This window comes from Ahaetulla prasina, chromosome 4 (assembly GCF_028640845.1).
Source record: "Ahaetulla prasina isolate Xishuangbanna chromosome 4, ASM2864084v1, whole genome shotgun sequence".
NCBI lineage: Eukaryota > Metazoa > Chordata > Lepidosauria > Squamata > Colubridae > Ahaetulla > Ahaetulla prasina.
Genome location: NC_080542.1, coordinates 58153578 through 58171953, shown reverse-complemented (window position 1 = coordinate 58171953; position 18376 = coordinate 58153578). Strand labels below are relative to the sequence as shown.

General features: G+C 37.8%; 1 protein-coding gene across 1 annotated transcript in view; it reads right to left on the bottom strand.

Annotated features, from left to right (window-relative positions):
* Nucleotides 1-293: 293 nt before the first annotated feature.
* Nucleotides 294-18376, bottom strand: part of SDHA (succinate dehydrogenase complex flavoprotein subunit A) — a 34762-nt gene continuing 16679 nt past the window's right edge. Inside the window, exons 9-15 of the mRNA XM_058183787.1 lie at nt 16840-17035; nt 16415-16586; nt 14012-14130; nt 11773-11884; nt 7157-7287; nt 4155-4268; nt 294-978 (exon numbers count right to left, since the gene is read on the bottom strand). Of these exons, the coding sequence (XP_058039770.1) occupies nt 895-978; nt 4155-4268; nt 7157-7287; nt 11773-11884; nt 14012-14130; nt 16415-16586; nt 16840-17035 (928 nt within the window). The 3' untranslated portion in view covers nt 294-894. The remainder of the gene's footprint in view (nt 979-4154; nt 4269-7156; nt 7288-11772; nt 11885-14011; nt 14131-16414; nt 16587-16839; nt 17036-18376) is intronic.

Below are 18376 nucleotides of genomic sequence, written 5' to 3'. Positions count from 1 at the left end.
GCATGTTTTTATTCATCTGAATAAACATGTAAAGCTTATCGAGGCAACTACCTGGACGCTCTTTATTTCTACCAAGCCACACCTGAAACAGGTAAAGAGGTGCAGTTTCACATTCTTTCCCCAGGCCAGGTGTCCTTGAACATGCTAATTCTCACACCTCTGTTTCTGTCAGAGCTGTCACCCTTTCTTCCTGCTCATCGCTACTCTCTACATTCTATTGCTCCTCTTCCCTCCCATTTTATGACAGGATGCCAGCAAAGCATGTAAGCGGAATATGGAAGATCTTACACAAGTTACCAATTTATCTTTATTTATCTTACTGACTTTGAATTTTTTTCAAAAAAACTCATTTTAATTCAATACCTCACTAAAATGAAAAGGATAGTTTCAGTGCTTGTAACAAACAAGAAAAGCCCATAATAATGATGACTGCAGCAATTATATTTTTAAATGCCATGTAGTTACTAAAAGTTACAATGCAATGATAAATTTCTGTAAGCACAAATCAGTCTATTAAATGATACTCTACATTGCTGGTCTTGATGATGCTCTTATGTTCAATAAAAGCCCATTTCCATCACATGCATATAGTTTCTTAATATAACACACTAGAAATTTATTACAGGAGAATGAAAATAATGTATGCAACAATAAGCAGATTCTTAGTGTCTTGAGAAAATTAGAAACTGACTCGCATGCAAGAACATTTTGATATTGCAATATATAGCACACGTCTCAAAACTCAGTTTTCTCATACATCAAGCATAAAAAATTAGAGCAGATTTTGGATTTTGAAAGGTTTAAAGTAACATGCTACTTTTATCTACTACAATGGATAACATTTGCCTGGTATGTTTGTATATGCATTAAAAACAAAAATTCAAATCAAAATAACTAATAAGACCGAATGGCTGGTGGAACTGTAGCACAATCTTCATTCAGGGTTTCGTCTATTACAGGTCTATAATCCAGTGAAACCTTAAAAAAAAAGTTCATCGTATTAATAAAGTATTATTAATACTTTCATTTATCTTGTTAAAATTCAAATTTTATGACTTACATTTATTTATTATGATATATTACCATAAATATTTAAAATTTATTTATGTGAAAAACATTCTATGAAAGAAATCAGGTCTATAATATTACCACATTCATGCTAAAATTGTATCTTTTATTTTTGTAATTAAGTAATACAAATTCTTATATAGCAAAATTTTAATTTAAACTTCAGGTCATATTTATTTAACCTTTTGTGAACCTTCAGTTTCCAGATCATACACCAATGTAAGTTTTACCTATGATATAAAGTGGCTTAGTAAGCACTGAGACTATTGAAGCCAAATCAAGATACTTCTACATGTATCTCTAGTTGTGTGGCGTCAGAAATACATAAGATGCTGTTCACTTAGGACCAGTCCTTTTAATAAATACCATCTAAGCAGGACCAAGAGGTTTTATTTAACCTCCTGTAGCATGAATAAAGAAGCTTTTATCCCAATCTCCTGTCCTATTAAATTAGATTTTAATTTCCTCATCTAGCAAATACCCAATATTTGCCAATATACCCAATATATACCCTCAGTATTCATCCTTACTTGGTTCCGGGAGGCACAAGTACTAAAAAGGATGAGTATCAAACAAATCATGTCACTTACATGACCCTTTGTTTCAGCTGGAAAGGACATCCGATCTGTCCCTTTTCCTATATCAGTGACTTTCCAAGCATGGTCAATTTCTTGGCCACTCTTTGCGGCTGTCTCCCACTTCCTTTTGCAGTGTGTTGAGTACCAAAATACTATAAATTCTAGGACATTTTCACAGGAAAATGTGTTGCGTACCAAAATTTTGAAGCAATTGAGTATTGAGGTACCTCTGTATTAGAAATTATTTAAAGTAAGAGTAGGAGTACAGGTAGTCCTCACTTAATGACTGATCATTTATTGACCAAAATTATAATGGACCCAACAAAGTTACTTACAACCCATCCTCAAAATTACAATCACTGCACCAATCTCCCTGCAGCTACATAATCATACTTAGAGTGCTTGGCAATTGGCTTGCATTCACGACTGGCTGCAGAGTCTAAGTCATATGACTGCAATATCCAATGGGCTATTTTGCTGTTTTCCAGCAAAAATGCCCATTCAGGAGAATGGATCAGCTTATGATTACATGATTTTCTTACTCTACTGTGACTCACTTTATGACAATAGTAATTGTAGTAAAATCAAGTGATAGCATGTGACCTGATTAACAACTACAATTAATTATAATTAAAATTTGAAGCCCAACTATAGTTGTTAAGTGAGGACTATTTGTATTGTAAGCCACACTGATGACTTTAGAAAAACAAGATTGTATACAATATGACAGTATTTTGATATAATGATGATCCAAACTAGGGGTTGGTTACCTATGGCCTATAAGCTGGATCTGGCCTGTCACCCCAAATCATCCAGTTTGTAGTCCCAATATGAAATAGAGGTAGACCTCATTTAATTACCTTAACTGGAACTGGAATTTATGTTGCTAAAAAGGTAGTTATTAGGTGACACATTACATAACTATGTTGCTTAGTGATTGGAGTTCCAGTCATCTCAGTGAAGTTATTAGATAAGGAAAAATACAATTGTTAGGTGAGGACTCCCCACTTTTCCTGCCTTATACAAGTTGCTAGCTCTGTCCCATCTCCCACCCAGCTGGGCCCAGCAACTTTTCTTCAGCAAGCAAGGCTGCTTTCCACATGTTCTGGGGGTGTGCCCAGGACCTGGATCCTGGGTCAGCAGTGGGAGCAAGAAGACAATGAAAGTCAGCTAGGATTGCAAGGGTTGACAAAGGCAGATTGCAAAGTAGACATGGGGGAGACATGGAAGAATAGGTGGGTTGGAAGCATTGAATGCACACACTGTGATTATAAATGTGGGCTAATTGCCAAATGCCCAAATTTTGACCCCGGTATGAAGCAGGTGCTACAACAGCCATAACTTTGAACCGGTTGTAACTTTGAATGGTTCCTGATTGAATGCATGTTAAGTGAGGACTATCTGTATATCTATCTGACCTACTGTGGTCCTAAAACAGAATTCATGTTTATAATTCTATTACAAATACTTCCAACATCAGTGTATTCATCTGATACAAAAGAAGAAATCAGCTGCCATCCACTCCCAGACATGGCCTCTATTATCTATGTCACATATGCTCAACCCCTGGGCCGCAGATAGAACAGGGCTGTGAAAGTCAGCGAAGCTCCATCCGTGCATGTGCAAAACCATGCTCCTCAGTCTGCAGAAAAACTGCCCATAGAATTGGTCCCTGGCACCCAAAAGGTTGGGGGCCACCGCCCTATGTGGTTACTAATTCCTGGTCCCAATTATGCAAGGAAGTTCACATAGTAATCTTTAGCTTATACCAGTGGCAGTCAACCTGGTCCCTACCGCCCACTAGTGGGCATTCCAACTTTCATGGTGGGCGGTAGGGATTTTGTCCCATACTGAAGCACTTTCCTTTTTTTTAATTTAATTGACTTTTTAAAAAAATTTCATAGCATTATTTAAAACATTTTCATTAGGTTTTCGGAAAATTCCCCGTGACAATTTAAATTTCTGAAAATATACTATTTTGTATCGCCCGCGCATAAGTTTAGTTCACGTTAGTGAAACTAAATGGCACTATAGTGCAACCGCAAACAAAAGAGCCTCGTCCCAGAATAGCTCGCGCATCTCCCCCCACACCACCCAGCTGTAACAGACAAGCAGAGCTGGTAGCCGGCGCCCCCCCTCCAAACCCAATCCACGATGCGCGAGTGTCATGCATACACAGCGCATTACCGTGGAACCGGTGGGCGGTTAGAAAATTTTACTACTAACAGAGATACAAAAGTGGGTGGTAGGTATAAAAAGGTTGACTACCCATGGCTTATACCTTCTGTACCAGGGATACCTCAATATTAAAAAACAAAACAAAAGGAAAGATGGGAAAAGGCATAGTTAAGGCTCCAATTTCTCAAGGAAAAGCAAGACATACATATAAATCCTTCAAGGACAATATTCTCTATTATTTCTAATAATTTATTTAATCATTCCTTTCAAGACCCATTACTAGAAATAGTACACCTAAATAAATATTAAAATTAAGGAAATGTTTTATACCTTCCCGGTCTTCACATCTACATAAGAGAGAGTGTGTTTTCTCCAATGCTGCTCAAATGTTTTCTTCTGCTGTCCTGGAATTGGTTTAGAATAATCATATTCATCTATCCTAACCTAGAACATAAAATACAAGTGAGGGTATATTATGTTTGAAACTCACATTCAGATAAGATCATGTATGTTTCAAAACAACACAACTAGCTTAACATCCTTAAATGGTAAATATAAGTGTTCGCCCTCACACTGATAACAGATTCAAGTGTCTACTAATTAAATAACCCAGCCCTTATATATTTTACAATAAGAGAATAACAGAATTGGAAGGGACCATGAAGGTCTTCTAGTCCAATGCCCTGCTCACATCCTATACATTCTGGATAATGTCCAATCTCTTCTTAAAAACCTGCAGTGATGGAGCACCTATAATTTCTGGAGGCAAGCTGTTCCACTGATTTACTGTTCTCACTGACAGGAAATTCTCCATAAGTCTAGGTTGGATCTCTCTTTGATAAACTTGTATCTGTTATTTCTTATCTTGTTCGTTGGAAAATAAGACAACCCCCTTTTTTCTGTCACAACCTCTCATATACTGGAAAATTGCTTTCATATTACCTCTAGTCCCGTGATGGCAGAACCTATGGCATGCGTGCCACAGGTGGCACGCGGAGCCATATTGGTGGGCATGCAAACGTTGCCCTACCTCAACTGCAGCGCGCATGAACGCACCGGTCAGCTGATTTTCAGGCCTTCCAGGCCTATCGGAAGTCAGGAAGCAGGCCATTTTCGCCCTCCCTAGCCTCCTAAAAGCCTCTGGAGCCTAGGGAGAGCGAAAAATGGGCTTTCCAATCCCACTGGCTGTTTCCGGCCTTCAGAGGGCATCAGGGGTGGGGGGAAGAGGCTGTTTTCACCATCCCCAGGTTCCTAGAAAGCCTCTGGAGCCTGAGAGGCAAAAACAGTTGGATTAGAAGACTTCCAACACTGATATTATTATTATTATCTTTTATAGTGTTAAAGCTGTCAACACAGGATGTAAGCTATTCCAAGTAAAACATCTTTTGCAATTGACTGACGGTGATTTTGTCAATGCTGGTGATACTCAAGTGGTGCTCCAGATATTTTGGGATTGCCCCAAAGTGCCTATTACTATTGGTATCATCTTTGCTTTCTATTATTATTATGATTTATTGCAGTCAGCCACATGTTTAGACTGAATCTGGCATTTTTATCAAGTCCTTCCCAATGTCTGAGATAGGCAGAGGTTGTTTGATGATATTAAAGATACAGGTAGTCCTCAACTTACAATTGTTGCTTAACAGATGTTGGGAATTATGGCAGACTCTCCAAATGCCACTGCAGCACTGCCATTTGACAGGGATGCATAAGTGCAGGATCCCCACTTACGTTCCCCCTCCTCAGTCCTTACAAGTATTTGCTTCCCCAAACAATTCCTAGCAAGCCTTAAACCAATTCCCATTCCTTTAGGCCTACATACTCCTCCTCACTTACCTTTTGAAGAGCTCCAAAGCCTTTAATAGTGCTGCAACAGGTTGTTTTGCTGCATGACATGATTGCTGTGCAATCTCATTAAGGCAGCAAAATGGGAGTTTGTCTTGTGACTGCCATTTAATCTCCATCCAGAAGTGGGTAGGGACAAAATGGCTGCTGTTTTTGGGTGACCGCTTTGTGGCCCAGGGACAAATCACTCTAGTTTGCTGCCTTAATACAGTGTGCATAGCTCTATAGAAGCTTTCTACTACTTCTCTGCAGCATTGTGCAGCAAATTAATGCAGCAAAATGTAGGGGTTTGTAAGGCCAACACAGAAGCAGCTCAATTTTGCCTCCATTTGTTTGTAGAAGCATATGGGGGACAAACCACTCCATTCTGCTGCCTTAATGAGATTCCTCAGAACTGCAAGGTTCAGGAATCATGAGTGACAAAGCAACCTGTTCCATTGCTTCAAAGGTAAGATGGAGGAAGATATTTGGCCTGGTGGGGAGGAATCAAGCCTAAAACTTGGGGAAACTGGCGGTCATGGGAAAAGACATATGGGGACCCAAGAGCAATGAAGCAGAGCAGGAGGATGTCTTGGAGATGCAGAAAGCCCTGGGAAGGCTGGATCAAGCTCCATTACAGTCATATTACAAGGACTATTTGTATTATCACAGGATAATTCTAACAGGATAATTTGTATTCTACAAATTGCATTCACAGGATAATTTATATTCTAACCACTGTACCACCTGGTACAGTGTACCACTGGTGGTACAGTGGTTAAAATGCAGTATTGCAGGCAAGCTTGCCCATAGCCTGGAATTTGATCCTGACAGGACTCAAGGTTGACTCTGCCTCTATCTTTCTGAGGTCAGTAAAATGAGGATCCAGATTGTTGGGGGCAATATAAGGGCTGGATCAGGCTCCATTACAGTCATACTGTAAACCTCCAGGGAGTGCTGTAAAGCACTATGGGATGGGATGTAAATCTAAGTGCTATTGCTAATGTAAGCTCTTCCAAGTAAAGCAGCTGGTGAAGCATCTTCCTTTCACCTCTCAATAGAGAGGAAAGAAAAACTGGACAAGGAAAGACATGTAGCAGCAACAGAAACCAACGTAACTTCAAAGTAGCAATAGTACTTTTGTGACAGGATGGATGGGATAAACAGACAGAAAGACAGACAGACAGACTTTTTCTATAATAAATGCCTCTTTGGAAAAATATGGAAGACAGTCACATTCTCCTTGTTGGTGGTCTATACCATTTTGCAAAAGAATCCCTTCTAAGAAATGTGAAATACATAAAAGTGATCAAGATAATGACATTATGTATTTTTATAATTTCAGTGAAAGAAAACAGCCTGTTTACATACTTTCTTAAGCTATTAAATGCAATATAAGTAAAGCTTCTTTGACAGAGAAATAGACTTTGACAGCTCTATATTATCTTGCCTACTCTAAGAGTATTTATGATAGCAGTTGAAGAAATTACTTCTAAATAAATATGTACCTTATAGTCCTCCCTAGCATGAGCTCCACGTGACTCTTTTCGAGCTTCTGCTCCATAAATAGTTTGTAAAGCACACAGCATGAGATTTTGTAGTTCCAAAGTCTCTACCAAGTCAGTATTCCAAACAACACCTACAAGTACAACAAGAAGTATGGAACAGTTTTAGAAATTGTAGGAAGAAAGAACTTCAGCAATTCTCCAGATTCTTCCTTCGGTATAATTTAATGGTACTATCACAGAAAGCAGAAAAAGTTTAATACTTCTTTAAGACTCAAATACAGCTTGATAAATATATTTAACAATAAATGTTGAACACAAGGTATACTTCTGAGTAAGGAAATGAATTGTGAATTTCTCATGCATAAGTTGAGGGGGGTGGCTAGATTGCAAGAAAAAAAACAAAAACAAAAAATCTCCAAAAGCTGAGCAGTTTTCCAAATGACATTTTAGTTATGTCAGTTCCTGAAAAGCAGCAGCAGGCAAGGAAATCAAAGTTGCAGCTGTATAGATTGCCTCAAAGATTTCATTTCTATAGTACCACATTTGCTGATTTACATTACAGTACTTGCAACTTGCCCAATACCAAAACAGACTGAGTAATTGCCATGAAAATGAGGAGAAACCATTCTTAAAATAATTTCTTTGATGAATAAAAAGGATATTAACACATTTGCACAAATACCTCCAATTTGCATAAATTATAACTTCAGCCCTTCCTGCCACAGACTTAATTTATTTTTAGAATTTTCTACAAATCAGGATTGGAAGAAGCTATTTAAGTCACTGATTTCAACCCTGAACAGTGGAGGAATTAAATTAAAGCAACACGAGCAGTTGGTTGCTTAACTGCTGTTTGAATATCTGCAACAAAGGCAAACCTCTCATACTTTTTTAGTATTTGGTCCCACTATTTTTCTAAACTTTCAACCAAAATCTTTTCCCTGTAATTTAAGATTACTGTGCTAAGACTGTAATGCATAGGTAGTCCACATCTTACAACCGTAATTAAGTCTGGCAATTATGGTAGTAAGTCATGACAATCATAAAGCAAATAATCACATGACTGGACCCAATTTGAAACATACCATACGGTCATAAATGGAGGTGGGCTGCTAAGGATACATTTCAACTCCTTCCCTGTTATACCCTTCCAGCTCAGCCATTTTGGCCACCCTGCATTCAGCCACCTATCCCTGTCACTCTCCATTGCCCCAGCTGAACTTCACAATCTGCCATAATTTGCAAGGCCTTTGTGATCCCCACCTATCACCTCATCTCTTCCTTTTTGGCCATCCTATACATTACCACTACTTACCCACTGCCATCCACAGCTGACCTTTGTCATATATCTCTTCTTCCTCAACATGACAGCAGTGTCAGCATTGGGCTTGCCACTGCCATCTCAGAGGCTGGGTTTTCTGCTACACATTTCCAAGTGCATACCGCTTTTGCGTGCTGGGCCTTGAAGTAACTCACGGACACCTCCTGGCTGTAGTGTTGCAAAATAGCTGTTTTTCTATAATGGGTTGCTCCTCCTGAGAGGTATGCAAAAGTAAGACAGTTGCAAGCTGCAGATTGTGACCTGCAGCAGACTCATCCCTTATATTCATCTCCTCTACAGATGCTCCTCCCTGACTTGTGACAGGGATCCTTTGTGCTCTCTGAGTTTTTTTCATTACCCAAATTAGGTAACATCATTATAAGCACTAATGGTATTACCTAGTTTGGGTAATGAGATGTCTGCAAGAAAACAACCAAGCTCATAGAGCACCAAGGATCCCTCATTTCAACCCTGAGTTACAAATATTCTGCTTTATTGGTGACAGGGCTGGGGTGCTTCCTCACCCAGTCCTTATCCCATCTCCGCCATTTCCATTTTTGTTTATAAAGAAGGAAATCAGCAATGAATACTGTAAAATGTTTTGTTTATTAAGATATCCGGAGCAAGGATAAAATATAATTGTTAAAATATGTAATTTATTCCACTTTGAAACAATATGAAAAGGTTGAGGAATATATGATACAGTGGACTAAAAGCATTGATTATAATGTACAAATGGGAATAATGGGAAAATATGTGGTTGAAAGGATAAAATTTATATTATAAAGAGAATTTTTATTGAATGATATACTGTTGTATAATACTAAAAACATTATCTAGTATGTATAAGTGTACTTCAAATTTATGCTGGAAATGAGAAAAAGGTTAATTTTATCATGCTTGGTGGCAGTGGTGAAATCTAAATTTCTTTCCTACTGGTTCTGTGGGCAGGTCATGTGACTGGATGGATATGATTATGTAACCATGTGACTGGGGGATCAAAAGACAGAAACTCACTAGCAATGTCCTGTTGGATCAGGGTTGGACTAGATGACCTCCAGATTCCTTCCAGCCCTGGATTATCCTCTGAAGCGGCATCTAGTGCCAGGTTTGTAGTCCTTCCTTCCTCTCCTTTTTCTTCCCTCTTTCCTTCCTTCCTTCCTTCCTTTCCTTCCTTCCTTCCTTCCTTTTTCTTTCTTTCTCTTTCTTTCTCTCTCTCTAACGAACTCCCCCCCCCATTTTTTGCCTACATCCCCATTTTTTGCCTAGCAGGCTTTAGCTTTTTTACTTTTTAAAAAATGCTTTTAAAAGTAAAAAAAAAAAGGCCTCTGAGGATCAGGCACCTTAGCTGGGATCATCAGAGCCTTCTTTTAACCCTTTAAAAGCATTTTTTTACAACCTCTTCAGCCAAAGAGGTTGTTTTAAAAATGCTTTTAAAAGTAAAAAAAAAAAGGCTCTGATGATCGCGTCGCTCAGCTGGGCATTGGGGGGAGGGGCAGGGATTTTTGCTACCGGCTGATCCGGTCCAAACTGGGAGCATTTCACCCCTGCTGAGTGGATATGTAAAAAAGTTAGAAAAGATGGGTCTCAAATGCAGAGATTCAGAGGATTTTAAAAGAATATTCAACTTTTAATCTTAAATCATAACTTTCCCCCCTGAAACTGATGGTAAGAGCTAGAAAAGAGCCATGGAACATTGTTTTTATAATTGATAACATTTGATAATAGCAGCAAGATTACTGAATGCACAAAGATCTTTATCTACAATACCAATAAAAAAGAAACAGTTGGAGGAGATGAAGAACTTGCTGAAATGGCTAACCTGACTTGTTTGGTTAAAGAAAAGACAATATCTATGTTTAGTGAGGATTAAAAATCCCTTATGGACTTTTTTCATAAAAAAAAAATTAAGATTTACAAATTTGATGATTAGACAGAATAGATTATAGAAAGAAGAGTCATGACATAATGTTAGAGAGGCTAAAATATAATTGTACTTATAACTGTTGTGAAGATTGGAAACTACTTTTTTTATATCTTTACATTTTTCATTTTTTCTTTTCTTTTACCTTTTTCCACTTTTAGTTTGTAATTTCTTTCTCTCTTTCTCTTTCATTTCATTCTACTTGAGAGTTTGCATTAATTCTTACTATTATTGTTGAAATTTTCAATAAAAATTACATGCTAAAAAAAGTTTGAGACAAGGAAAAAATACATCATTCCATTAAACATAGCCCTTTCTGCTGCAGGCCCTATTTCAGCAGTGTTAGCACTGAGGGCCGAGGGTCCTATATACATGCTTGTCCCTGCCCCTGCCTGCTGTCACCTCTCTGGCTGCAAGCCTCCTGATCAGCCTGCAGCTTTAAGGGCTGTCCTTAAACATGTGTCTTGTAAACAAAACTTTGTATTCATTGCTGACTTTCTTCTTTAGGAACAGAAATGGAGAAGGCAGACACAGAGGTAGAATGGGAGTAAGGATGGGGATCACAGCAGTCCTGTCACAAGCCAGACAGGAACATCAGGACAGGAGAGAGGCATAACCTAAGCTGAGCAGGGGACCTCTGTCTGGACTATGACTGCTCCAGGTCATGACCTGCAGAACTCACTTACCTTGTTTTTCTTGTATCTCATAAGGCACTACCATGTTGAATGAATAGCTGCTTTGCAGCACCATGGCTGGAAGCTAGGAGGAGGCAATGAATTGCATCTGGTGGAATCCTGATAAGCAGACAGGGTGTTCACACATGGGAATGTGCAGCATGCTGAGACAGCCGAAGTGGGGCACACCCATCAGGAGCCCGCCTGAGGTAGCAGTTGGCAAGCCCAGCATCAACAGATACTGCATGCCAAGGCCGAAGAATATGATAGTTGCAGGTGGCAGGGGTAATATCAAGTAAGTGATGGTGATATAATACAATTTGGTTAGATGACAGAGTGCAAGGACAGAAGCAGAGGGGAGAGAAGCTGTGAAGAGTTGAAGTAGAGTGAGTATGTAGGAATAGCATGAGGACCATACCAAATAATAATCCTGATCCTGATTTAACAACCACACCGAGAATTGCCAGAACTGCTGTTAGTAAGCTGTGTAGACACGTGCTGTTTCATCTAACAACGTCTTTGCTTAGCAATGGAAATTCTGATCCCAGTTGAGGTCATTTTTAAGTTACTTTTCTGCAGATCAATTGACCCAGTCTGATTTGTTTAAATAAAATTATGATGCAGATACATTTAGGTTAACTGGATGAAAGAATTTATGAATTTTCACACTTTTATGAAATCTGTATTGAAATAATACCTCTATCAAATGTTTTCAGATCATCCAAATCTTTATAAATTCTGGACATTTTTTCACAGCCTTCTTCTAAGACAGGGCCTGTACGGAACACAGCAGCATGGCTTTGCATTGTCTATAAAGAATGAAGGAGCAATGCACTTCAATTCATTTTCTTTGATAGCTTTAAGTAAGAATTTAAGTTTCTACATTTGCCAAAAGCTCACCCACAGACTTTTAAGACAAATATATAGTTGTTTTCTACCTGTGTAAACTACTAGTTGGAGGTGATTAGAATCAAACTTCAGGAATTTTTCAAAGGCTTGATTACACAATTATATTTCAAATTCATTTTTGCACAAAATTATGTCTAAATTAATACGAAATGGATATTTAATAAGCTATTAAAGCTTCCAACAGGAGTATACTTTTTTGTTCCAATACATAGAAATTGTTAAGTCAAGAATATTTTCTGGAATCTCATATATTATCACAGTCAGTTTCAGACCATTCTCTACAGATTTTTAACAATTTAAATATATTTTCATTGAAACACTAAGCAGAGCTTTTTGATGAAGTTTTTTGAAACTGATAGAAATTCATTCAGTGCAATTATTAAATGGGTTTACATAGGTTCTCTATCAAGTTTCTGAAAATATCAAATATGTAATTGACACTTTTATTCTAGTGTAATATAGGTGGCCCATCAGCTATAACTTCCTGGATGTTGTACAAGACTTTGATGTTGTTTCTTGAAAATATTTAAGGGTAATTTTGACAGATTATTATGAACTGAATGAATTATTTCATTTCTAATTCAATAGTAATTATTCATGAATCTCTTCTTAACTCTATTTTGAGGCACACATCAAGATGGTATTCTTTCTCCTTCCCTTTCAATTTGAATTCAAACTCTCTAGCCTATAAAATAATAAAATATATAAGAATTCCCTGAAGTAGTCACTTTGTGGCTGAAGTAGTCACAATGTGGAACAGGAGAGACCAAGCAACTTCACGAGGCAAGTTCATGGGGCTAAAAAAAAAGAAAAGATCAGCATTTCCAACTTTGTGAGTTCTTACTTTTTTTCATAAGAAGTTGGAAAGGCCCCACAAACTTGCCTCATGGAGTTGATCTCTCCTGCTTCACATTGGGGAAACTGATGACTTCAGAGATTCTTCTTTGGTTTCCCTGCACATTTTTTCCTTTTGCGATGTAGCTTTTCCATTTCTCCAGCAAAAGAAGAGCATTTTGAGCTGCGAGGAGAAACACTATGGAATTGGAAAGCAGGTTGGTTTAGGAGCCCGTCTTGCAATTTGGAAAAGGCCTTGGACTCTGTCACTAAACAAACTTCAATTTAAGTTGCTGAACCCAACAACCATATCAAATTAGGCCTTGATAATTTATTAATATTTATGTTATGTTGTGTTATGTTGCCGGTGGCCTGTGGAGCTGCCAGCAGAGTCAGACAGTGAAGATGCTGGGGAGGAACATGGGCCAGTCCTGGAGTCTGGGGAAGGCTTGGACGAGGGCTCTGCATCAGAGGCACAGATGGGGCCAGGGCCATCTGGGAGTTACGTGCAGACTCCAGAGCCTCCAGAGTCGGACATCAGCAAGGCAGAGGAACAGGGGGATCCTGTTCCCAGTGCGCACATGCACAGAGCTGCCACAAGGAAGGAAACAGTTAAAACAAAAGGGACGACTCAGGAGTAGAGCTTGGAGATGATTGGCCCCTCCGACAAGACATAAAGGAGGAGCAAAGGCACCTGAGCCCTTTGCAGGAAGCAACTGTTGTTCGTGCTGGGTGGTTTTAAGACTGCAGCTCTGTGTTGACTCTGTCTTCTGTGTGGCTTTGCAAATTTAATTGCCTATTAGGTCTTGTCAACAGAGATAAAGGTAGGTGTTTATCACCATTATCCTGAAGAACTGTGGCAGATTTCCTTCTGACTCTTTACAATTATTTGGGACTCCTCTGTGAATGAACAGATTGGGAATGAACAGGCTCTGATTGAGCAGAATTCACAGCCGTGGAAATAAAAAGAGGGTTTTTGGGACTCATTGTATGCTTTTATTGTATCAGGAAGCCCAGGTCAGAACAATTTAGCTTATGGATGGATGGATGCATTAGTATTAAATTTGAAAAAGTCAAGGATAGATATTTTTGGGGAAAAAATATTTAGAACATTCTGAAATTGAGTTAATAATTAAACATATACTGCAAGTTCAGATTAAAAACCTATCCTCCAATCCAAATATCTTACTTACTTTTTGCATATTAAGTCTCAGTTCTGATGTTCTTACATTTCCATTGGCAAAACGCAATTTGTCAAGATTTGCAACAGATTCTTCACCTGCATTTGATTTAATTGATGGAGCTGATTCCCCTAACAAGAATAAGCATAATTATTATTTAACTGCATAGTGTTTCTTTGCAGGGAACACAGAAGATAACAAGAGAATATTTGTAGCTCTGGGTTGACATGGTGGGATCTTGGTGCTCTCTGAGCTTGCTTATTTTCTTGCAGATGTTTCATAACCCAAACTAGCTAATATCATCATTGATGCTGTTACCTAGTTTGGGTAATGAAACGTCTGCAAGAAAACAACCAAGCTCAGACAACACTAAGGATCCCTCAAAGATAATATTACCCACATTCCCATCTATCTTATAAAAATACAGAAGAATCCATTCTATACAACTAACAATTTGTACTGGCCACTACCGTTCAAAAAAATCAATAAAATGGAAGGGATCATTCAGTTGTGTATACAATTAAAGATGGTGATTATAAATCTGTTCACGGTGTAAAGTTAGTTATTTAATGGATTAGCCCCCTTTATTAATTTTACCTGTCCAACACATTCTGACAGAGTTAGCATGTTCTAGATCACATTGTTTAAACTTGTTTTTTTGTCTGCTGATTTTGGAAAGCATTGAGGAATTATGTCTTTAGCAGCCAAGCTCCCAAATAACATTAGATAAGTTCATCAGAGGTAATGAGAATTTAGAAACATATATTCTCTGAATTTTGTACTACAAAAAAATAAAACATCTCAAAGTTATGTAAGACTTTGTTTCAAAGTTATGATGGCTGTAGTGTCCCCATGGGGACACTTACAACTGATTACAAGGATGCTGCAGCATCCTCACCTCTCTTCCTCCCATCCCATCTCAATGTAATCCCGCAGCACTTGGAGCTGTTCCCTTGCCACCTTAAGCATCAATTTTAATGCTTCGATTTTCAGGACTGACAATTCTTTGTGGAAAATGGTGGCTGCTTTCAGAGCTTTCTGACCTGATCAGATGGCTGCTGGGAGAGTACAAACTTCTCCTGGCTCTTGCAGACTTTTGGGAAACCAGACTCTATATGTTAAGGCAGTAGCTTCAAGTAAACTTCCCAAAATCTTTGTCTTGCTTTAATCTCCTTCATCCCACAGTCATATTTCTTCAATAAAGAAAAAAAAAAGCTCAGAGAAATAGACATTGATCTTTTTACCCCACCATAAAGTGCTAAACTCCCCACCTTTGCCCTCTAATCTCTAGTCCCGTTAAAAAACATACCCTGATTGCAGACTGAAGAGTAGGGAAAGGAAAGAAACAAACAAATACTTTTTGCAGTTAAAATTCAGGAAGTTTAGCCAGCTGCAGCAAAATGGGACAGAAGCTGGGTCTTTGCAAACCTTTTGTCTAAATGCCTGTAGGACCTAACTAGGACTTGTCTTTAGATTCCTAGCTAGGTTCTACAGGCACTCAGACAAACAGTTAAAAGGTTTGCAAAATTCTGAGCTGATTTTTTTATATAGCTGCTGAAGGCAAAAAGCTGCAGAAAAAGTTTCTCTGCTTGCTTGCTTCCTTTCCTGTACTCTTCAGCCTGGACTCAGGTTTTTAAAAAGGACAGAGATTGGAGAGAAGTGAGAAGTTTTGTTTAGGCACATAATTGGGGAGGGGAGAAAGATCAACAAGTTTGGCTCTTTCAGCTTTTTTGTTTTGTTTATTGAAGAAATCTGGCTTTCTGGGGAAGGAAGGGAGTTAAAGCAAGGGAAAACTTTGGGGAAGCTAGTCCTGAAGTTACCGCCTTAGCCAGGAGTTTGCAAATTCCTGATGGCCAGCTGATTGGTGACCAATGGACTTGGGCAAAAAACTCTAAAAAGCCAGGGAACTGGTTCCTTTTTTGGCCCAGAAAGGCAGGAACATCAACTTGGCAGGAGGAAAAACAGTGGCAGAACTACAAAAGGCAAGTGTGCCCAGTGTTTCCTTCCCCATTATTTCTTGCTGGCAAGACAATCAACTGTGTGACAGGCTTGTATGGCCACCCAAGGGGCAAAAGCAGAGCCAAGAGTATCTCAGAGGATGGAGGAGGCCTTGGGAGACCCAAGGCAAGTAGGCCACCCCTCAGATACCCCATGCTCCAATTAATGACACATATATTTAATTAACAAATGCACTGGGAAGAGCAAGGATGACTAGCTGTTACTTAAGGTAGTTCATTTACATTTGTTCTTACTTCTGACCCCAATGGGCAGGCCCCCTTATAGTCGTAACTTGAGGACTACATGTAATTTTCTATGACATAAATGAAGTGTTCTTAATTTTTAAGTGTGTTACAAAATACAGCATTGCAAAATTTAAGGTACACATTTTAAATGTTAAAAACTAAAAAGACTTACCAGGTTTGCATAATTCTGCAATGGTAAGAGCACAGGCACGACCAAAGACTACCAAGTCCAAAAGTGAGTTTGCACCAAGTCGATTAGCACCATGAACAGAGGCAGAAGCTGCTTCACCACAAGCATATAAACCAGGTACTATTTGATCTTTGCCATTTGCATGTGTAATTACCTGTCAATATATATATATACACACATATGCACAAATGTATATAGACAAGACATGGCACCTTATAATAAAAAAAATGTTGACACTAGATTAAGGCACAGAAGGAAAATTAATGAGAGCATCTGTTTCGATATACTGTCAAAACTTTAAATAGTGTATAAAAATGAACATCTAGTCTATTTAAAATTAAAATTCAATAGTGAGATGGACAGTATATAAATTTAATGAATGAATGAATAATTGTTTTGAAAATTACCTGTCCTTTGTAGTTTGTAGGGATACCTCCCATATTGTAATGCACAGTAGGTAGGACAGGAATAGGTTCTTTTGTGACATCCACACCAGCAAATATCATAGCAGTTTCTGAAATCCCAGGAAGACGCATTGCTAGCTGCTGTGGTGGCAAATGGTGCAATTGCAAGTACACGTGATCTTTGTCAGGACCACAACCTCTGTTGTTATTTTAAAAGAAGATGTTAAATAGAGCTAAATATTTTTTCTTATACTTGATTTGACGTTAGTAGCTACAATTTTTTTAGCTTTTCTATTTAATTCTCTGAATTTTAATTGCTTTGTCTTACTTTATTTTTTATTATATTGCAAGCTGCCTACTGTATCCATGAGATGGGCAGCATAAAAATGTAATACATACATACATACATACATACATACATACATACATACATACATACATAGTTCAAATACAAGTAAAAACAACAAATGGAACAAATCTATAACAAGGATGCGCAAAACGAATTTGAAATATTCTAACCTCAAAATAAAAGTTCCAAGTATCTAAAAATGAAAGAAAACTTAAGCATTTTAAGAGTTCTGTTTCAAGAACAGGTGGTTTTGTTTCAAGTTAATTTGGAATGTTCTGATTGATCATTGTAGTTAGAATGTTTTCTGGCTTATGAATGAGTTGCTCTTTTTCTATTGTTTCCTTCTGTATAATAATACAGTAACACAGAACAATGACATCCTTACATGTATTTGTTTAAGATTATCTGTAAATGAGTGTTGAGAGAATAAAAAAGCAATTAAGCACAAGTTAAACAAAAAAGATGACTTATTGCAGCTTCATATCTGTCAGTCTGCTAAATCACTGCTTTTTAAAAAAAAAAGCTATAGGGAAACTGATTTTAAATTGTGGATGGGTGGGTTTTAATAATGATGTGCTGTGCTTTATTTTGCAAGCAAATAATGGAAAAATATGTGTGCATATATTTACTTGGTTTATTTAAATTTGTTCTCACATTTTGCTATAATCTTACTCATTAAATTAACACTATTGAATTAAGAAACATTTAGCAACATCTGAACGTGAAGTAAAACATCATGAAACATCAACATAGTGGCCTTTATTAGGTATGCGCTTGACAATTTAACTATCAATGTTGCTCACCTCAGATTCCTCTATCTATAGAAAACTAACCAAAGAGACATTTTTAAAAATAAAAATAAAAAAACTTAGAAAAATTTGTAAAGGAGAAGTACTGCACTAAAGGAAAAGTATTAGTTTGGTTGTTCTATATTTAACTGAAGCCAGCAAGCAGATTCATTTAAAGAAACTAGAAAAATGTTATTTCTGTTTAAAAATTTATGTGACTCAACATATTTTAATCCAAGATTTTTTGACTGATGAAAGTGAAGCAGTACAGTATTCTCATTGCTTTTCACAGAGACTATTTATGGAATCCAAAATTTAGCTGGGTTTTTTATTCTCCTTCTCCTAAGAAATCTATAAATTAACCTTGTAACTCTCTTCAAGAAACTATTTTATTCTTTAAGAT